An 18,309-nucleotide genomic window follows, 5' to 3' on the forward strand; every position below is an offset into this window, starting at 1 on the left:
TTGTAATAGAACACTTAATCAGGAAGGCATTATGTAACTATAAACATGCTACTTAAGTTGTTTTAAACTACTCTCAACGTATGATATAGCACCAACTTTTTTTAAGTTGGCTTTATAAACATTGAGAGGTAAGGAATAATTAGATTCCTAGATATTAGATATACCATCTGCAGGTCATCAATGCGAGTGCTGACTCCAGCTGCCATCTCCTTTCTCTCCTGTGGTGTTTCAGGACAAGGGTACAGGGATGCACGGAACCTAAAAAATAGATTCATGTTTAAAGATAGGTTAGGTGAAAATTAGTGATAAGTAATAAAAAATTCTAATTACTGAGTCCTTTAATTCCTAGAAGGTGATTTTGACATTATATTGTGCCCACAACAAAACAGGTCTGTTAGGTGTTACTTTAAGATTTATCCTTAAATATTTCTTTTAATCCCAATGTCCTTCCTGCATACTAAGATTTTAATGAACATATTTTTTTAATAGTATACAGTAGTGAAGCATGTTTATAATAATCTGAAGGCCCATAGATAAATCTATACAATAATATACATTTACTCAGTTAAAGTTAGACAGAACTGAAAAAAGTCCTCTAAAATAATAGGTTGAATTTTGATAGAATTAGAACCTCCAAATTTAGTGGGGAAAGTTAAAGCAGCATAAACAGGCAGAAGTATGACCAGATAGAGTCATAGGCTTTCACTCTCTAGCTGATGCCTAGGTGAGACATGCTTCAATGTCAGAATGGGAAGCTAGCAGTGAAAGTGTTATGCAGCAAAATCTCTTGCAGTATACAGAGGCTGAGCCTGGAAGCGCTGCTGACATACTGCAGTACTCAGCATCTAGTAAACCAAGTCAACTGTCAGGAAATAATGGAGGTATGGGATAATGTAGTATAGGATCGTTTGGTTAAAATGTTTTATGGAATTTGTTCTTAATCATTTAAATTATTCTTAAAGTTGCCCTGTGTGACTGACAACAAAATTTGCAGTCAGTCAGCTGAATAGAATTATCTATTATTCTCATAGGTATAATAATCTCATTACACCTACTATCTATTATCTAAATATCTGTTTAAACACTTAAACAGTGTATCTATATTAAATATTAACGAAATCAATACATTGTCGAGGAAAATGGTTACCTACCCCTCACAAATCTTCTTTACACGGTTTTTGAGTTGGTCCCCTTGGAAAAAGATGATAAATACTGACTTATGAACTTGATCTCCCTGTAACACAAATAAAACACAGTTGTAAGGTTCACAATCTGATCAGATTATTAAGGGTTTTAGTACAAAACAAGTGACCATAATAATCATCCAAGAGCGGTAACACTCACTGTAGTGGGATCCTCAAGGGGGTCCTCAATCTCAGCCAGTCGTAAAAAAACATTGCCACGGCAAACCCTCCAAAGCATCCGTTCAAAAGTGGGTATACGTTCGCGACTTATTACACCAGCAACAAACCTGCAAAACCAATCTTCGTTATATAAATGTTCAGGTACTTTGATGATAGACAGGAAATTAGGAAGCAATGACATCAGGTACTACGACTGTCACATTGTAAATTAAAGAAGACTCACCCGAGCCGCAGTGGAGCCCCTCTTCCAGCCTCACTGGGATCCAAAAGAGATGAAGTCTCCTCCAGCAGGTTGGGGTCTTCCATCTAGTAATAATTACAATACTGTAAATGTAATTTGGTTAACTAAAACCTGGTTAACTGAATGCTATGTCGAACAATATACACTCAATTACATTTTTTCAGGAACATTATAATAAGACTGGCTGGAGCCTCTCTTTGCTCTCAAACAGCCTAAATTCATAATTGCATGGATTCCAAAAATGTTGTAAATATTCCTTTGAAATTCCGGTCCAGGTTGACATGATTGTGTCATGCAATTCCTGTAGATTTTTTTTCTATCATGCTGCAAATCTCACATTCTAAAATGTCTAAATGGCTGTGGCATTCATGCGATGGCTGCTTAGTATTAAGCGGCCCAAACTGTGCTAAGAAAACATTCTCCACACTATTGCACCACATTCACCAGTCCATGTATTCATGCAGATCTCAATCCAGTTGAGGATTGAAGGATAACCTTCATAGATCTCCCTTAAGGTTAAAGAGGTAGTCAGTGACCTGCCAGCTGGATTTCATTTCTCACACATATTTTCACCTACAGAGATGATAGAATGATGAGTAGAAACAGTACGTCTGGCGTACTTCATGACATGTCTTTACTCTGGCCCTCAACACAGACATTGTGTGCCAAATGATAATGCATGCAATTCCTCTTCTTGCCTAGCTATAGTGATCTAGACTCCTACTCAACACTGGAAAAACCATGGAACTGTTCTATGCATTGTGTATCATCCATAACATTGATAACAGGTCAAATAATAGATAAGACCAGACCTCATCAAAGAACTGCTGTGTACGTCGTAGGATGTGCTTTAATTCAGTCAGCTCCAGAAAATTCTTCTTCAAGGCTTCTTGGTTTGTGTTGATTTCCTTCAGTTCATTCTCCAGCTTCTCAAAAGTTGCCTGTCAAATCAAACATGAAAATGAAAAAATAAAATTGGGAAATTGATCTGTATACCCAATAGCACTTTCATAGATGTCGGTATTAAACTTAATATAGTTAAATATACCCACAGAACATAAAAGCACAGTACAAACTAAAATAAACATAGACCTCAAGATCGATCATGTCTCGTGGAAATGGTACTTCTGGATTTTCACCAGTGTCCATGATGGGGATGTTGGCTTTCTTAATCTCCTTCTCTACAAAACCTGTGAGTATATACAGTACCATTAACATATTCTCAATAAAACAGGCTACATTTTTCAGCATTTCATACTGTTTGGTAAAGGACAAGGTAAAAAGGTACCGGGTTAAGTTAAAGACTTCTACTCTAAAAATTTCACAATAAGGTTTAACTGTCTCAAAGCCAAGTATGAATCATTTCAATATTTATAAATAATAAATAATAATTTATTATTTAATAATAATTTAATTTTAATTTTATAATATTTAATAATAAAAACATTATTAAACATAATAATATAAAACATAAGATTATTAAAAATTGACACATTCTTTCTAAAGAGAACAAATTGTTTCCTTTTAGATTTCATTAAAGTGTGTGACTTACGCAGCTTTCGATCCATCTCCTCACAACGCCTAACTTCATTCACAAACTTCCTCTGGAACACATTCACATCGGGGTTCAGCTACAAAAGGGGTGAAACACATGGTTAGTTTACATTCAATTCAAGGTGAGCAGAGATCTGAAAAGACTCATACTTTTTTTTTTTTAGTATTTTAATATAATTAAACCTATTACTGTTAATGCAAGAACAGTATAAAAAATGTATGATATAAATGATGACATAAAATGTTATTACTCACATTTTAGATGTATAAGACAATGTGATGAATTATTGCCAAATATCTCAACATCAAATAAAGATTTTTTTTCCTGATTCCCTTAAAGTATCTAAATGTTGGAGATCTAAGGAACTTCTAAAACTGGTAGTTTGCCATAAGAAAATATGTTTACTTGCTTTTTTACCATATATTTATTAGAATAAATAATAAGTTAGTTAGCTGATCATAATTGTTTCCCTCCATTGTTAAGTGGTGGGTTCATAAAGTGCTTCAACTCTTAAATGCTGTTTTCAGTTATATTTCAACATACAGTATGTACAGAGTACATCCCTCACATTTTTGTAAATATTTTATTATTTTTTTTATTATATTATATGTGACAACACTGAAGAAATGACACTTTGCTAAAATGTAAAGTAGTGAGTGTAAAGCTTGTACAACAGTGTAAATTTGATGTCCCCTAAAAATAACAACACACAGCCATACCTAATGTTAATGTCTAAACCGCTGGCCAGTATTATCATGTTGGAATACTGCCCTGCAACCCAGTCTCCGAAGGGAGGGGATCATGCTCTGCTTCAGTATGTCACAGTACATGTTGGCATTCATGGTTCCCTCAATGAACTGTACTGTAGCTCCTCAGTGCCGGCAGCACTCATGCAGCCACAGACCATGACACTCCCAACACAACGCTTGACTGTAAGCAAGACACACTTGTCTTTGTACTTCTCACCTGGTTGCCGCCACACACGCTTGACACCAAATAATTTTAGCTTTAGAAGAGGCTTCCTTCTGGGAAGATAGCCATGCAGACCAATTTGATGCAGAGTGCGGCATGTGGTCTGAGCACCGACAGGCTGACCCCCCCACCCCTTCAATCTGTGCAGCAATGCTGGCAGCATTTATACGTCTTTTCCCAAACACAACCTCTGGATATGACGCTGACCACGTGCACTCAACTTCTTTGGTCAACCATGGCGAGGCCTGTTCTTAGTGGAACCTGTCCTGTCCATGGTCTTGGTCACCATGCTGCAGCTCAGTTTCAGGTTCTTGGCAATCTTCTTACAGCCTATGCCATCTTTATGTAGAGCAACAATTCTTTTTTCAGATCCTCAGAGAGCTCTTAGCCACGAGGTGCCATGTTGAACTTCCAGTGACCAGCATGAGAGAGTGAGAGAGATAACACCAAATTTAACACACCTGCTCCCCATTCACACCTGAGACCTTGTAACACTAATGAGTCACATGACACCGGGGAGAGAAAATGGCTAATTGGGCCCAATTTGGGGTGTACTCACTTTTGTGGCCAGCGGTTTAGACATTAATGGCTGTGTGTTGAGATATTTTGAGGGGACATCAAATTTACAGTGTTATACAAGCTGTACACTCACTACTTGTAGCAAAGTGTCATTTCTTCAGTGTTGTCACATGAAAAGATATAATAATAAAATATTTAGAATGCTATATTTGGATGCTATAGATTTAAAAAAACTCTGATAACTACTGTATACTGAATATCCTTTTAACATACTCAGTGCTTTAGGCTTTATAGAATAAAGTTATGGAAGAGTAATGACTCACAATACAAACTTGATGTGCTTTACAGAGTTTTTGAATTTATTTTCAAATGTTTTTCTTTTAAAAGACTTCAAGAACATTTACCTCAGGTAGTGCATATCTAATTAAACCTTAACAATAAGTAATGAGCAAATTTCCCCATCCTCTACTAAATACTTGAATACTCACATCCCTGAACTGCACCATTCCCAGCTCCCCCAGTTCACTAACACAGCAATATGCAGCCTCCGATTGCAGGAAAAGCTGTGCTAGGGTCATCTCCTCACTACGGAATAGCTCTCCCATTATGCTTCACGGCCAACACAGTTAACACAGTAGAAAAAAATTCCAGATCCTACTGCTAGCACATAAGAGAAAAGCTGTGAGAAAAGACATATTGCTGTTAGAAGGTTTATTAGCATGCACATACAGAACATGATAAATTACATTTTAACATTGATTTTATGACATTCTGCTCAAACAAAGTAAACAGAGTCCTACCCACTGCCTAGTTGTCTACCCACAGCCCTTGATTTTATTCCATCTTTTCCAATTTACAGGTACTGTTGATATGCACTGAGATGGGTTGGCACTCCGTCCAGGGTGTATCCTGCCTTGATGCCCGATGACGCCTGAGATAGGCACAGGCTCCCCGTGACCCGAGGTAGTTCGGATAAGCGGTAGAAGATGAATGAATGAATGAATGAATGAATGTTGATATGCAAGGTGTATATTTAAAGGATAATGTTCTTGGTAGTGGTACTCATTGGTAGAAAATATGAAGCTTTATCAGGTTACACATATTCACACATTGCTTAAGTCCTTGCCTGAATCTTTTTATTTTCTGCCAGCAGTTCATGCCTTCATGGCTTAAAGATATTTCTCAAATATACAGAACCAAGACAGGGATTTCCTATAGCATCTAGACTACTACCTTTAATAACAACCACTTACCTTTAATCCTAAAAAAATAAATCAGGGATATCTAATGCAGTCTGAACATGAATATAAAGTTTTTCTCCTTGGCTATCAAATGCAATGTACAGTAATCTAAATGCAAACTAAATAACTAATTAAAATAAATGCAAAAAATCCTAATACAATCATATATGAATGAGAAGATGGTACATTCATTCATTCATTTTCTACCACTTATCCGAACTACCTCGGGTCAAGGGGGAGCCTGTGCCTATCTCAGGCGTCATTGGGCATCAAGGCAGGATACACCCTGAACGGAGTGCCAACCCATCGCAGGGCACACACACACTCATTCACTCACGCAATCACACACTACAGACAATTATCCAGAGATGCCAATCAACCTACCATGCATGTCTTTGGACTGGGGGAGAAAACGGAGTACCCGGAGGAAACCCCCGAGGCACAGGGAGAACATGCAAACTCCACACACACAAGGCGGAGGCGGGAATCAAACCTCCAACCCTGGAGGTGTGAGGCGAACGTGCTAACCAATAAGCCACCGTGCCCCCCAAGATGGTACATACTGAACTAAATCTAAATGAGTCTAATATAATGTCCATTTTTTGCTGCATGAATAGTTCTAGTTGTAATTATTTGTAATTTCTAGAAATGTATTTTTAATTTAATATTATAACTCCCATGATCATTATTCAGAAGGCTATGAAAGTGAACTTGTCAGAGCTCCAGATTTTTATACATGCTGAGGATTACTTGGCTCAATGAGGATATGAGATACTAAACTAAGATCAGGAAATTGTGAGTGTTTATGGTTATTTATAGCCTAAAATGTCGGGCTAGTAGGTTACTGTCTTTGAACACCAAATAATTGTCAGGAGGAGGTGTTTTTACATGCATTTTGGCCGCTGGCACCCTGGCCACTTTCTTAAAAAGGTTTGTACAAGTTACATGGAATCTAAAAAAGGCACTCATCAGAGGCTGTCATTACCTGGAACCTTCTCACCAGTTTCAAATGACAGGGATGGGAACCCTGGGGAGTATTTTTTATTTACCCCTCCTAACCATCGGGGGCAGTGTTTCAATATTTGGTTCAGCTATACCAGTATGTTTGTGGGAAAGATGATTAGATCTTTAAGAAAATTTAAGGTTTTGATATTAAGATAATCTACTTTTTCACAACATAATGCATAGTGCTAGTAGGTGTAAGTTTATTAGTTACATTCTTCCACTTGAGTAAACTTCAAATGAACTATCACTACTTACCTTATAGCCTACTGCATGCAACACTGCTACAATGGTGTGACTATACATGTTCATTTAAACATTTAAATTGTATTGGTTTATTAAATATGATACACAAAGCAATTTGCAGGTGGAAGCAAATCACAAATTTGAGAACATAATGTGAAAGTTAGATAGTTGAGGTGCCAAAGACTGTTCAATCTTTTATTTATTCTTTTATTTATTTAAATAAAGTCACATAAACCAAAAAACCCACAAAGGCTGAAATGCCAACCTAACTGGTGACATCCTTCCAGGACTATCAGCTAAGTTAACCATTAAAGAAAAAGTGTTTAGTGTCCCTGCAACTTGTCCATGACTGACGTCTCTGTTTATCACTTGGGAATCTACAAACAGATTCAGATTCTGATTATTTTATTTAATGCCATGTCAGCAATCAAAAGCTATTTTCATGGCAAAAATTCTATTACAAAAACAACCATCATATAAATACAATAAAAACAAAACAAATATAAACAGCAAGTCATATTATACATAACATATGATAAAAAAATCCAAACCCTTTTCAGACATAATGTCATTAAATATGTCTTTAAGAGAAGTAACTTGACAAAAGAGCATTCTGCTTGTGTTAAGTCCAGGATAATCTAATAAAATATATTTGACAGATAAGGGAATCTTACAGAACATACATAAAGTCGGGTCTTTAAGCAAAAAAAGCATGGGTCAATTTTTAATGTCCTTATTAAGAGCTTCGGAATCTACAAACTTGTTTTCCTAACTGTCAAAAAACTGACGCATTTTTAGGACCCCAATGCGACATCTAGTGTATATATCTATGGCACTCCACTTGAATGGTGATACTGATTAAAGGGTGCATAATGATACATATGTAATGAAAGAACGAACCTATGAGAACTGCCCACACTTTAAATGTAATGACCCATTATGGTAGGGTCCTGAACCCTTGCTTCTTTTTGGCTACACACTGGCTACCCTGCTTAGCAAGGGGAACCTGGGGTCAAGCCATCACAACAAAAATATGATGATCGTATTGCTGATCATATTGATCCAATTCAGGTAATACATACAATGGGCATCTCAAGGATCATTTAGGCTCATCAATTGATGTGGTGAGATATGACATTAAACAGGAATCCTGCATTTGTCACAGTTACTCTTACATCAAGATTGGGGCCTTCTAAAAAATACACTTCAACATCCTGTATTGGCAGAAGATCAGTAGATTAGGAGCACAAAAATTCCTGGGTGAAATCTCAGTGTGGGCTCTTCAGAAACATCTCACATCCCACAGAAAAGCTGTAGTAGTGTTAATAGTTGCTACATATAATTTCAGAGTAGAAGAAGATCCCTTATATAGCAGCTCTTACAAAAGGGATTTGGCAGTGCATGCATACATTTTAAAAAATGCATAAATGCATAAAATGCATAAAAAAAAGCTGAGGTTCAAACCAGCAAGGAATGCATCACAAAAAAGAATACACATTAGTGATGTCAGTGGAACAGCGAATGCAAGCAAGTGATATGGGGAAAATTCTGTGTGGAGAAATGGGACAAAATTCCAAAAGAACAATTCAGACCTATATTTTTTATCAGAGCTTAGTTCTTTTAAATAAATGTCACTTATTCTGAGGGCATCTAAATATAAAATAAATAAATTTTATGTACAGAAACACCATGAATGGAGCAGAAAAATTCCCATGAACTGTACCGAGCACAACACTCACACACACATCAACTGTATGGACTGTACAGACCTACACCAAATACACACACTTCTAATATATATCCATCAAACTGTCTACATGCTGTTTTGCACACTGTTTTTTGCTCTTTGCACATGCTGTCTCACATTTCATTTGCACAGTTCTTTACAATATCTCAGGTAACTGCTGCTATAATACTAATGTGTTCATTCCAGTATTTTTGCACACGCAATATTGTTGAACATACAGTATTTACACTGGTCTTTTGTCCTGCACTGTCTTTTGTCCTGCACTGTATTTTTTTCTTTTGTCCTGCACCGTCTTTCTGTCTTTTGCCCTACACTGTCTTTTTCTTTTTTGTCCTGCACTGTCTTTCTGTCTTTTGTCCTGCACTGTCTTTCTGTCTTTTGTCCTGCACTGTCTTTCTGTCTTTTGCCCTACACTGTCTTTTTCTTTTTTGTCCTGCACTGTCTTTCTGTCTTTTTGTCCTGCACTGCATTTTTGTCTTTCGTCCTGCACTGTCTTTCTGTCTTTTTTTGTATTGTCCGGCACTGTCTTTTGTCCTGCACTGTCTTTCTGTCTTTTTTGTATCGTCCTGCACTGTCTTTCTGTCTTTTTGTCTTGTCCTGCACCGTCTTTCTGTCTTGTTTGTATCGTCCTGCACTGTCTTTCTGTCTTTTTGTCTTGTGCTGCACTGTCTTTCTGTCTTTTTGTCTTGTCCTGCACTGTTTTTCTGTCTTGTTTGTATCGTCCTGCACTGTCTTTCTGTCTTTTTGTCTTGTCCTGCACTGTTTTTCTGTCTTTTTGTCTTGTCCTGCACTGTTTGCACCAGGTTACACAGATGTACTTTATGTGTCTAGGGCTAACTTACTAAGTCCTTAGCTTTGTGCTTGCACCATGGTCCTGGAGAAACGTTGTCTCATTTCACTATCACTGTCATCAAACAGTCAGCATAATAGCATGTCTCATTTTTATGATTAATTGTCATACACCTCGGCCTAATGAAAATTGACTGTTGGATTAATCTTGCTGTTAGAGTCAAGAGTCAAGAAGCTTTTATTGTCATTTCACTATGTACTACAACAGCTATACACTATATGGTTGAAATGACAATAAAAGCTTCTTGACTCTTGACTCTAACAGCAAGATTAATCCAACAGTCAATTTTCATTAGGCCGAGGTGTATGACAATTAATCATAAAAATGAGACATGCTATTATGCTGACTGTTTGATGACAAATATTTAAAATATAGTCAGACAATTACAGAATATAACGTTTCCTGTTAAAGCTATAATCCGTACAGAAAGATGCTGCATCCTCATCTGAGACTCTGCGTCCTTCACGCTCCAAGGGCGCCATTGCTCGCTTCCGCGTCCCTGATAATATATGCTTGGAATTGACATTTTGAATACTACTGTTATAGATCGTGTGTTATGTATCCAGTAGAATATATTGTCATCAGTCACAAGAGACATCAATGATATTTAATTATATATATAAAAAAGCGATATAATAAAAACATGAAGGTGTATGCAGAAGATGACGGTACGGTACAATAGCTTATGTAAACACACCATCCGGTCTGATAATATAAGTAAAAATAAAAATGCTCAGTTAAACGGATACGGATAAATTTGCTTACCCTTATAGAGAAGATGCGCCGTCTGTCTGCTCCCTGCTCCTTAGTGAACAGATGATGGTGACGTCACTAGCTGGGCGAGAATGACCACGTGATCAGATTATTCCCAGTAAGAAATAGCAACACGACTGTATTAGTGCTATACAGTGTATATATTACTAGTAACAAGCTTATTGCTATAAACCTAACCAGCTAAATAAGCTATTTTTGGGTGAACTTTAAAATAAATGACAAAATCGAATAGTCATATTTTGCAATAAATAATTTTTAATTCACTTAAGCAGCATGATAATTGTTGAGTATCAGTTATTATTTTGTTCATTCTAACAAAAAGTCCCATGGCACGTACACTGATGGCCTCAGCCAGGCTGAAAGACTCTTTTTGTAAAAAAAAAAAAAAAAAAAAAAAAAAAAAGGAACACCTTTTATATTGAAGGTAATATTAATTTTGAAAACAATTGAAATGGGAAATATTAAACAGTACTTTACTTCACAATGCCACCTGCACTAATATGAAATGTCTACAGCACAATTCTCCTGCATCTTTGTGCAGCAGGATCTATTTATTCACCGGTCTTGCTTTGGCAGCTTGGCAGCTTTATTCCCAACGCAGTCAAATCTCCAGCAGCTTTCAATCTACTTCAATTTGTGCTTATAGATTTAAGTTTATATAACGCTTCAGGTATGGTCTTGGTGCTAGCGTGTGTGACATTAGAAATGAAAAATTAGATTAGAACTTCATCTTTAATTACCTGATACGTATGTATGTCTATAGTATTGCTGCTGTAACAGAGAAATTTCCCTATTGTGAGATGAATAAAGGTATAACTTATCTTATCTTTGTAGAAAATACTTTTATAGTATTGTCAGTTTTGTCTATTTCACAGGAAAATGTCTGTAGTTCTAAAAATAAATGTCATTGCAATATAAAATAAAGTATAAAATACACTGTAAAATGATCTTTAATATAGAGGTGTTACATAAACGATAAGACTATAAAAGCAAACACTTTTTGATTTTGCTGATAATTTGTTAACGTACAAAGCTGATTTCTTTGTAAAATAAAAAATGAGGCATCTTTATTCTTGCACATTACTGCTCTTTCAAAACAAAATATAGGTTTTAACCAGTATTACAATGAACTGTATTAACATCCTTTTTTTTAACTATAAAATTACACCACAGCTGCCATGCCATAACAAAGCAGATATTTTTTAATCTAAAATATTAATTCATAAAATATAAAAATGTGCAAAATGTTCTAAACAAGCATTCCAAAGCCCGTTCTGTGTCCTGATTACAAGGTCGCTGCTTAGTCTTATTTGAAATGATCTAAACACGAGCAAAATAGCAGTTTTTTAAAGCATATTTCATGAGTTACATATATTTTGAAGCACAGGATAAAAAACTTCAATGAGATTTGAAAAAGTTTTAAGTGCCTTGGTTATTTTATAAAACACTTCTATTAGAATGATATAGCCACAGCAAAAATTCCTTCAAATGTGGAGCAATGAAAATTCCTGAAAGAATCAAGTCTTTATAAAATTCTCAAATTTTTAATCACTATATATATATATATATATATATATATATATATATATATATATATATATATATATATATATAATGTGTGTGTGTATATATATATATATATATATATATATATATATATATATATATATATATATATATATATATATATATACATGAACTAAGATTCCCTTTTGAATCTGATTCCTTTCAAGATTTCAACCTTTTTTTTTATCACCGCTCTCACCTCCAGCATGTAAATCAACATCTGGACTGCTGTAAAGCTGCTTTGTGACAGTGGATGTTTCCCAGTCTGCTCTCTAGCTCCCTAGATGGTGAATGAGTATATTGTATACACAAATTGTATAAACATTACAAAAGACTTGACTTAATTTCTGGTAATATTCCATCAGTCAGTGTAATATAATATTGAAAGCTTTATATATCATAAATGCGTTAGCTTATTCACACTAATTTCTGTCATGGTACTTCAAGCAGGATCATAGGCTAGCTAGTTGATTAAAAAAAAATTAAACACAGACATTAAAATAAAAAAAATGTATAAAAAAATTTGAAAAGAAATCGCTAGCATAAGTAATAATCTAAATGCTACAACAATGATAACAAGCTACTTACATTTGTAGAGTTTGTTCTGTATAAAAAAATTTTGCGATTGAAAGAGAGACAGCTCTTAAAAGTTCCTACTCCCTGATCAGGACCCTGAGTAATGATGATCAAAATGAACTACTGTGATGAAGGACAATGCTAGTACTGTAGCAGGAGTTCTCCCCCAAGAACTAGATTCATTTGTTATTTATCAAAAATCTTTTTTTTTTTTTTGCTCTGTTGATGCATCATTCGAAATGGAATTGTGTTAAGCTTTGGCTTTAGCTTTGGCTTCTTCCAAAGATTCTTCCTGGACAGGGTGATGGTGGATCTGGATCTATTAATTAATTCAAGCATGGATTTTGGAGGGTAGGAAACCTGAGAAAACGTAATGGAAAATTGGGAGAACACACAAAATTCCAGGTGAAACATGTGAAACTCAGAATCAGACTGAGAACAATCAGAAAATGTGCCAGATGCCACCTTGGTAATGGGAATTCTTTTGGAAATATGTGCACTCTTAAGGCAAAAAGACAAATTTTGCATGTTTACCTTGCACTTTCAGAGTTTGCAAGTTCTCCCAGTTCTTCAAGGGTAACCAAGGGGAAACCCCAGTCCTCCCCCAGTCCAAAGACAAGATTTGATCCATGTGTGACTGGGTATGTGAGTGTGTGTGATTGTGCCATGCGATAATTTGGTACCCCGTACAGGGCACCCCCTGAGATAGACTGCAGGCTCCCCATGACCCTGTGTGGGATAAGCACCCACACTTATTGACCATGTTCATGAAGAAGATGAAAGAATGAATGAATGAAAAAAAATGAATGAATAAATGGTTTTTATGTGAATAAAATTGCATTTTTTTAAAAAGAGAACATGAACACACTCATACTAATACACTATTGTCTCGACAATAACAGCTCATACCAAGGAACTTGGATAACACTTCACATAATCTAAAACTAACAATAAATAGATTTTTCAAATTCATGTCATGTTTAGCATAATATAAATCACTGATGCACTTTAGTTTAACATTTATGGAAAAAACCTCATGCATCATCATAACATGATATTCCTCACATTCCTCACTGTCCACCCACCTTGAAACATAGGGAGTGCTAACTTTTGCAAAAGTTAAGTTAGTCATAACACAAGTATTCTACAAACTAGAACTTCCACCACAATACAAAATAGTAGCCACATTTTACAGACATCATCACTCAAACCCTTTCCTTAACATCCCACCAGGTGGCTAAAGTTGGGCCACTTTCTCCACTGGTGATCAAGAGCTCAGTGGCTTACACCATTAAGATTCCTTTTGATTCTAAGTGGTAAAGTCATGTACTACCTAGTGGACTGGGAAGGCTACTGGCTAAAAAGAACACTCATGGGTCTTGCCAAAGACATTCTAGACCCATCTCTGATGTCTGAATTTCCCAGAGAGCATGCTAATCACCCAGCATCCAAATCCATAGCAAGAACCCTCTTCAAAGTGAGTCCAGCTTCAGTAGCCACCCATTCAGATGACTTGGGCTGGCAGATGTAGCTTACACATTTCCCTTCTAGACACCCAGTAGGTCTCCTTTCCAAATTTTCAGTGTCTGACCTTTTTACTGTGCCTTATTTTTTGCCTGGCCCCCTCTGTTTGATCCCTATTCTGATCTCTGTTTTTTACAAACTTGAGTTTGTCTTCCCTTTGAAGTTTCTTTTTGGCAAATCACATGTGCACATGAAGTGTTTGCCAAGATGTCAAATGTGTTCAATTTTGCAACCAGCTTCACTTTACAAGCTATGTTACATCATCAGAAGCATGCACTCTGACACAAAAAACACCAAACCGCAGAGAATAACATGACACAAATGAATTCCACAAAAAACATGTAAAATTAATGTTTACAAAAATAGATTTTATGACCACTGAAACCTGTTTGAATAATCATTTACAAATGTTTATGTAAGTGTATATCAGTAATAAAGGGTTTATGCAAGTACATTTGATTCAATTTTATATGCATAGCTTTTTTTAACAACGGACATTCTCTCAAAGTAGCTATTCAGAAATACAAAAATTCCAAATAAGTGTTATGTATTCCTCAGTAAATTCACATTGGGTTCCTTCTTACAGTAAGTATCTGGGCTACATCTGTGTATGTTTATCAGCACACTGTTGTTTAAGTATCTTACAAGACAATTTGTGTATTGAGTTGAAATCATCTGATGTTAATATGATTTCATCCAGCCAGAAGTGTGTTCCATACCACCCAAGGATATGACCATCTGTCTCTTGTTTCCCAGCACAGGCTTGTGGGACTTAAGTAATTCATCTAGAAAGTGATTTTTCCAGTTTCCAGTACACCATACAAATTACACACCCACACCCTCACACCCTCACACACACACAAAGTTATTTCTTATAAGTGTACTGTAATTTTTTTTTTCAGGACAACTCTCCTACTGTACACTTAGCACCTTTAAATGTTCTAGGTAAAACCCTAGGTATACATTCAGGAAAGCCACCTGAAGAAAGCTTAAGAAACAAATTTTCCCTAAGCTTATGCCAAGTACAGTCATACAGATTCATTTCACATTGGATGATATTGAGTAATTTTTATCGTGTTGCTTGGATACTGGAATGTAGATAAGAAATCAAGCTTGGATAGTGTCCATGGAAAGCTTGGCTCAAATCTTAGTCTGTTCTGTGTTTACCCATTGTGACATGGTAGTAAGGGTAACACCACATATCCTCCACCCTTGTGTGCACTTGCACCATCATTTAAAAAACATAATTTTTGCAACTGAATGGATAAACTCACCCTCTTCTTTGTTAGGATCACCTGTATACAGGCGCATTCATGTAGTGAGCCTAATGAGCCAATCATGTGACAGCAGAAGAATACATAGGATCAGACAGGTATACGGCAGGTAATGTTTACAGCAAGCATGAAAATAAATAAATAAAATAAAAAAATAAAAACTAACTAAATAAATAAATAAATAAATAGGCTGAGCCCTGTAACTTTGTGTCAGGGACACAGGGGTAAAAACGGACCCAAATGCAGGACAGCTTAACAAAAACAGGGTTTATTAACTAAAAGACCACTAAACAGGACAAAGACAAACAGGACAAAGACAAACAGGACAAAGACAAACAGGACAAAGACAACAGAGGATTCCGCGCTGCACAAGGCAACGCGGCTCAACTAAATAGTACAAATAATTAATCAGACATGAGGGACAGGTGTGCAGAGGTGGGGAGGAAAAGACAAGGGCGGGGCAGACACGTGAACACAGAACATAAACAAAAGGCACATGGCCAAAGTCCGGGCAGAGTCCTGACACTTTGATTGTGACATGGAAGTTGATATGAGATGGGATCTGATGGTGGAAACACCTTGTGGATAAGAGAGGAAATTAGTTATAAGAAGTTCCACTCCAGCCAAGAACAAAAAACTGAGGATGTCAAGGGTACATTATAGCATTATAGGGTACATAACAGCAGAAGATTATAGATTAGTTTTTAGCTGTCCAGATTGGGTGAGTCTGTACTCAGGATAGACTCAGATTATTATTCTTGGCTGACAGGAGTGGAACCTTCTGCTCATCTCACCTCTATACCCCAAAGATTCAATTAAATTCAATTTTATTCATATAGTGTTTTTAACAATGGACACTGCCTCAAAACAGCTATACAGAAATATAAATAAGAATAAGGGTCATGTAGTCCTCAGAGTTCTTTCTTTAACATGTAGACTGCTTTTGCACATATACTGTAAATGTATACCCATCCATAATGGGCAAGCCAAGGGCAATGGTGGCAAGGAAAATGTCCCTGATATGATATGGGTAAAAAACTTTTAGAGAGACCAGACTCAAAAGGGAGCCCATCCTCATCTGGGTGACAGAGAATATGAGCAAAAAAATTTTTTTTTCCTATAACTTTATACAGTCAGGTGGATTTGTGTAACCTGGAGCTTTTGAGAAACGTATAAATATGAGCAGTTATAAATTGGCCTATTCTTGGACAGGGGTCAAGATCACGTTTTTTAATCAAAGATTTAATAACAACTGGCTTAAAAGTTTTAGGCACATGGTCAGTTCTGACGGAACAATCAAGTCAGTTGATGTAATTTTTTTGCAGCTGCAAATCTTATTTATATCGTACTTAGTTATATAACAAACTTAATTTTTACATATTGAATTTATGTCTAGGTTTTTGTGTGACGCCTAGATTACCATCATAAATAAGTGCATCCCTGCATGTTAGGCAAGAACGATGTTTATATAACTATATCTGGCATACTAGCTTAATATAATGATACATAATCTTTTCGTTTAATCCACATTTCTGTTAAAATATACTGAACTGTCTGCCTGTATTTCACAAAATTCAGTTTGATTACTCTACTCAAATTGGCATTTTATATTATGCAGTCCCTAAACAGTACAGGATTCATATACTGACTTCACTAAACTTCACATATACAGTACTGACCATCCACATTATTATGAACACCTGTACATTGATTTTTAAGTTTTCTAACCAGCTGATCATGTGGCAGCAGCAGAATATTTGTAAAGAAAAATGTGGCACAGACCCTGTAATGAGATGTGTGTATATTTAGACTCAGCTGTAACTCATGATCCAGTGGTTTCACTCAGTCTTTTTCTCTGTCTGCACCCCTCTACTACCTTCCATACATGTTCAAAAATGTTGATGTTGGAATGTTGGTGATGTTACAAACAGAATTATTCAAGTTATTGAAGAGTAATGAACTCAAAAAGTTATGACAGTAAATTAGCCTTATCTCCTTTTTCAGCAAATACTACTTTGCAAGGAAATATTAGCTTTTACACTAAACCCAAAACAGTTGTCAAACTATCTAAATAAACATGAAACATAATTAAAAATATAGATATTTTAGGTGGTGGGCCACTATCTTTGACTTGATTGATCCATGGATTAGGATATAATAACAAATTTTACCCTTTTTTTCCAAATCTGTATGAAGAATCATAAAGCTCATCAGGCAAAAACTGTCAGCTAAACAAATGGGACCAAATAGTCACTGTTTTCTTTTTGGATTAGGTCAAGAATAACCATCAGCTTATTAATTCCTGAAAAAAGTAAACTGTTATGTCACTATGACAGCACATGGAATTTATCTGTTTGGAAGTGCAGACAATCTAGTTTTACCAGTTGGCTATGCAAAATCTTTCAATTATATGATACAGCATATTGGAACATGGTGTGGTGCTTGTTTAATAGAGATTTGCTCATATTGCTTATTTTCTTGTGAGTCAACGCACACACTTTCTGCACTAATTTATTTTCTCTCACTGAATTGGTCTGTAATAAAATACTAAACAAAACAAAACAAAAAATTAGGATTAAATTCAACCGCTATAATTGTCACTATAATTATTGCAATATTTGAAACAAACATAAGCTAAATAGTATAAATATACAGTGGAGTACTGCTTGATAATGGTTTTTAAACATTTTCATGATAAATGTTAAGAAATCTTTAGGCTGTTATTGAGGATATTATTATATCGCTGTTGCTGCCACTTAGACACGATAAGTAACATGAGAAACAGACTTGTTCTTGCATTTCTTGAAAAATTATAGAAATTAAAGTAAAATAAAATGTGTTGTTGCATTGCTTCAATA

At 35.8% G+C, this 18,309-nt stretch overlaps 2 protein-coding genes across 7 annotated transcripts in view; one reads left to right on the forward strand and one right to left on the reverse strand.

The window, feature by feature from the left end:
• Positions 1-10,560, reverse strand: part of atp6v0a1b (ATPase H+ transporting V0 subunit a1b) — a 30,665-nt gene extending 20,105 nt beyond the window's left edge. For all 6 annotated transcript variants that reach the window (XM_060862011.1, XM_060862010.1, XM_060862009.1 and 3 more), the window contains exons 1-9: positions 10,503-10,560; positions 5,140-5,330; positions 3,158-3,236; positions 2,698-2,795; positions 2,418-2,546; positions 1,588-1,670; positions 1,345-1,471; positions 1,152-1,234; positions 165-258 (exon numbers count right to left, since the gene is read on the reverse strand). In XM_060862011.1, the coding sequence (XP_060717994.1) occupies positions 165-258; positions 1,152-1,234; positions 1,345-1,471; positions 1,588-1,670; positions 2,418-2,546; positions 2,698-2,795; positions 3,158-3,236; positions 5,140-5,256 (810 nt within the window). In that variant the 5' untranslated portion in view covers positions 5,257-5,330; positions 10,503-10,560. The remainder of the gene's footprint in view (positions 1-164; positions 259-1,151; positions 1,235-1,344; positions 1,472-1,587; positions 1,671-2,417; positions 2,547-2,697; positions 2,796-3,157; positions 3,237-5,139; positions 5,331-10,502) is intronic.
• LOC132840435 (uncharacterized) overlaps positions 1-18,309 on the forward strand; it is a 370,465-nt gene that overhangs the window by 104,397 nt on the left and 247,759 nt on the right. The gene's annotated exons all lie outside the window — the stretch shown is intronic.

Source organism: Tachysurus vachellii, chromosome 25, assembly GCF_030014155.1.
Source record: "Tachysurus vachellii isolate PV-2020 chromosome 25, HZAU_Pvac_v1, whole genome shotgun sequence".
NCBI classification, from domain to species: Eukaryota; Metazoa; Chordata; class Actinopteri; order Siluriformes; family Bagridae; genus Tachysurus; species Tachysurus vachellii.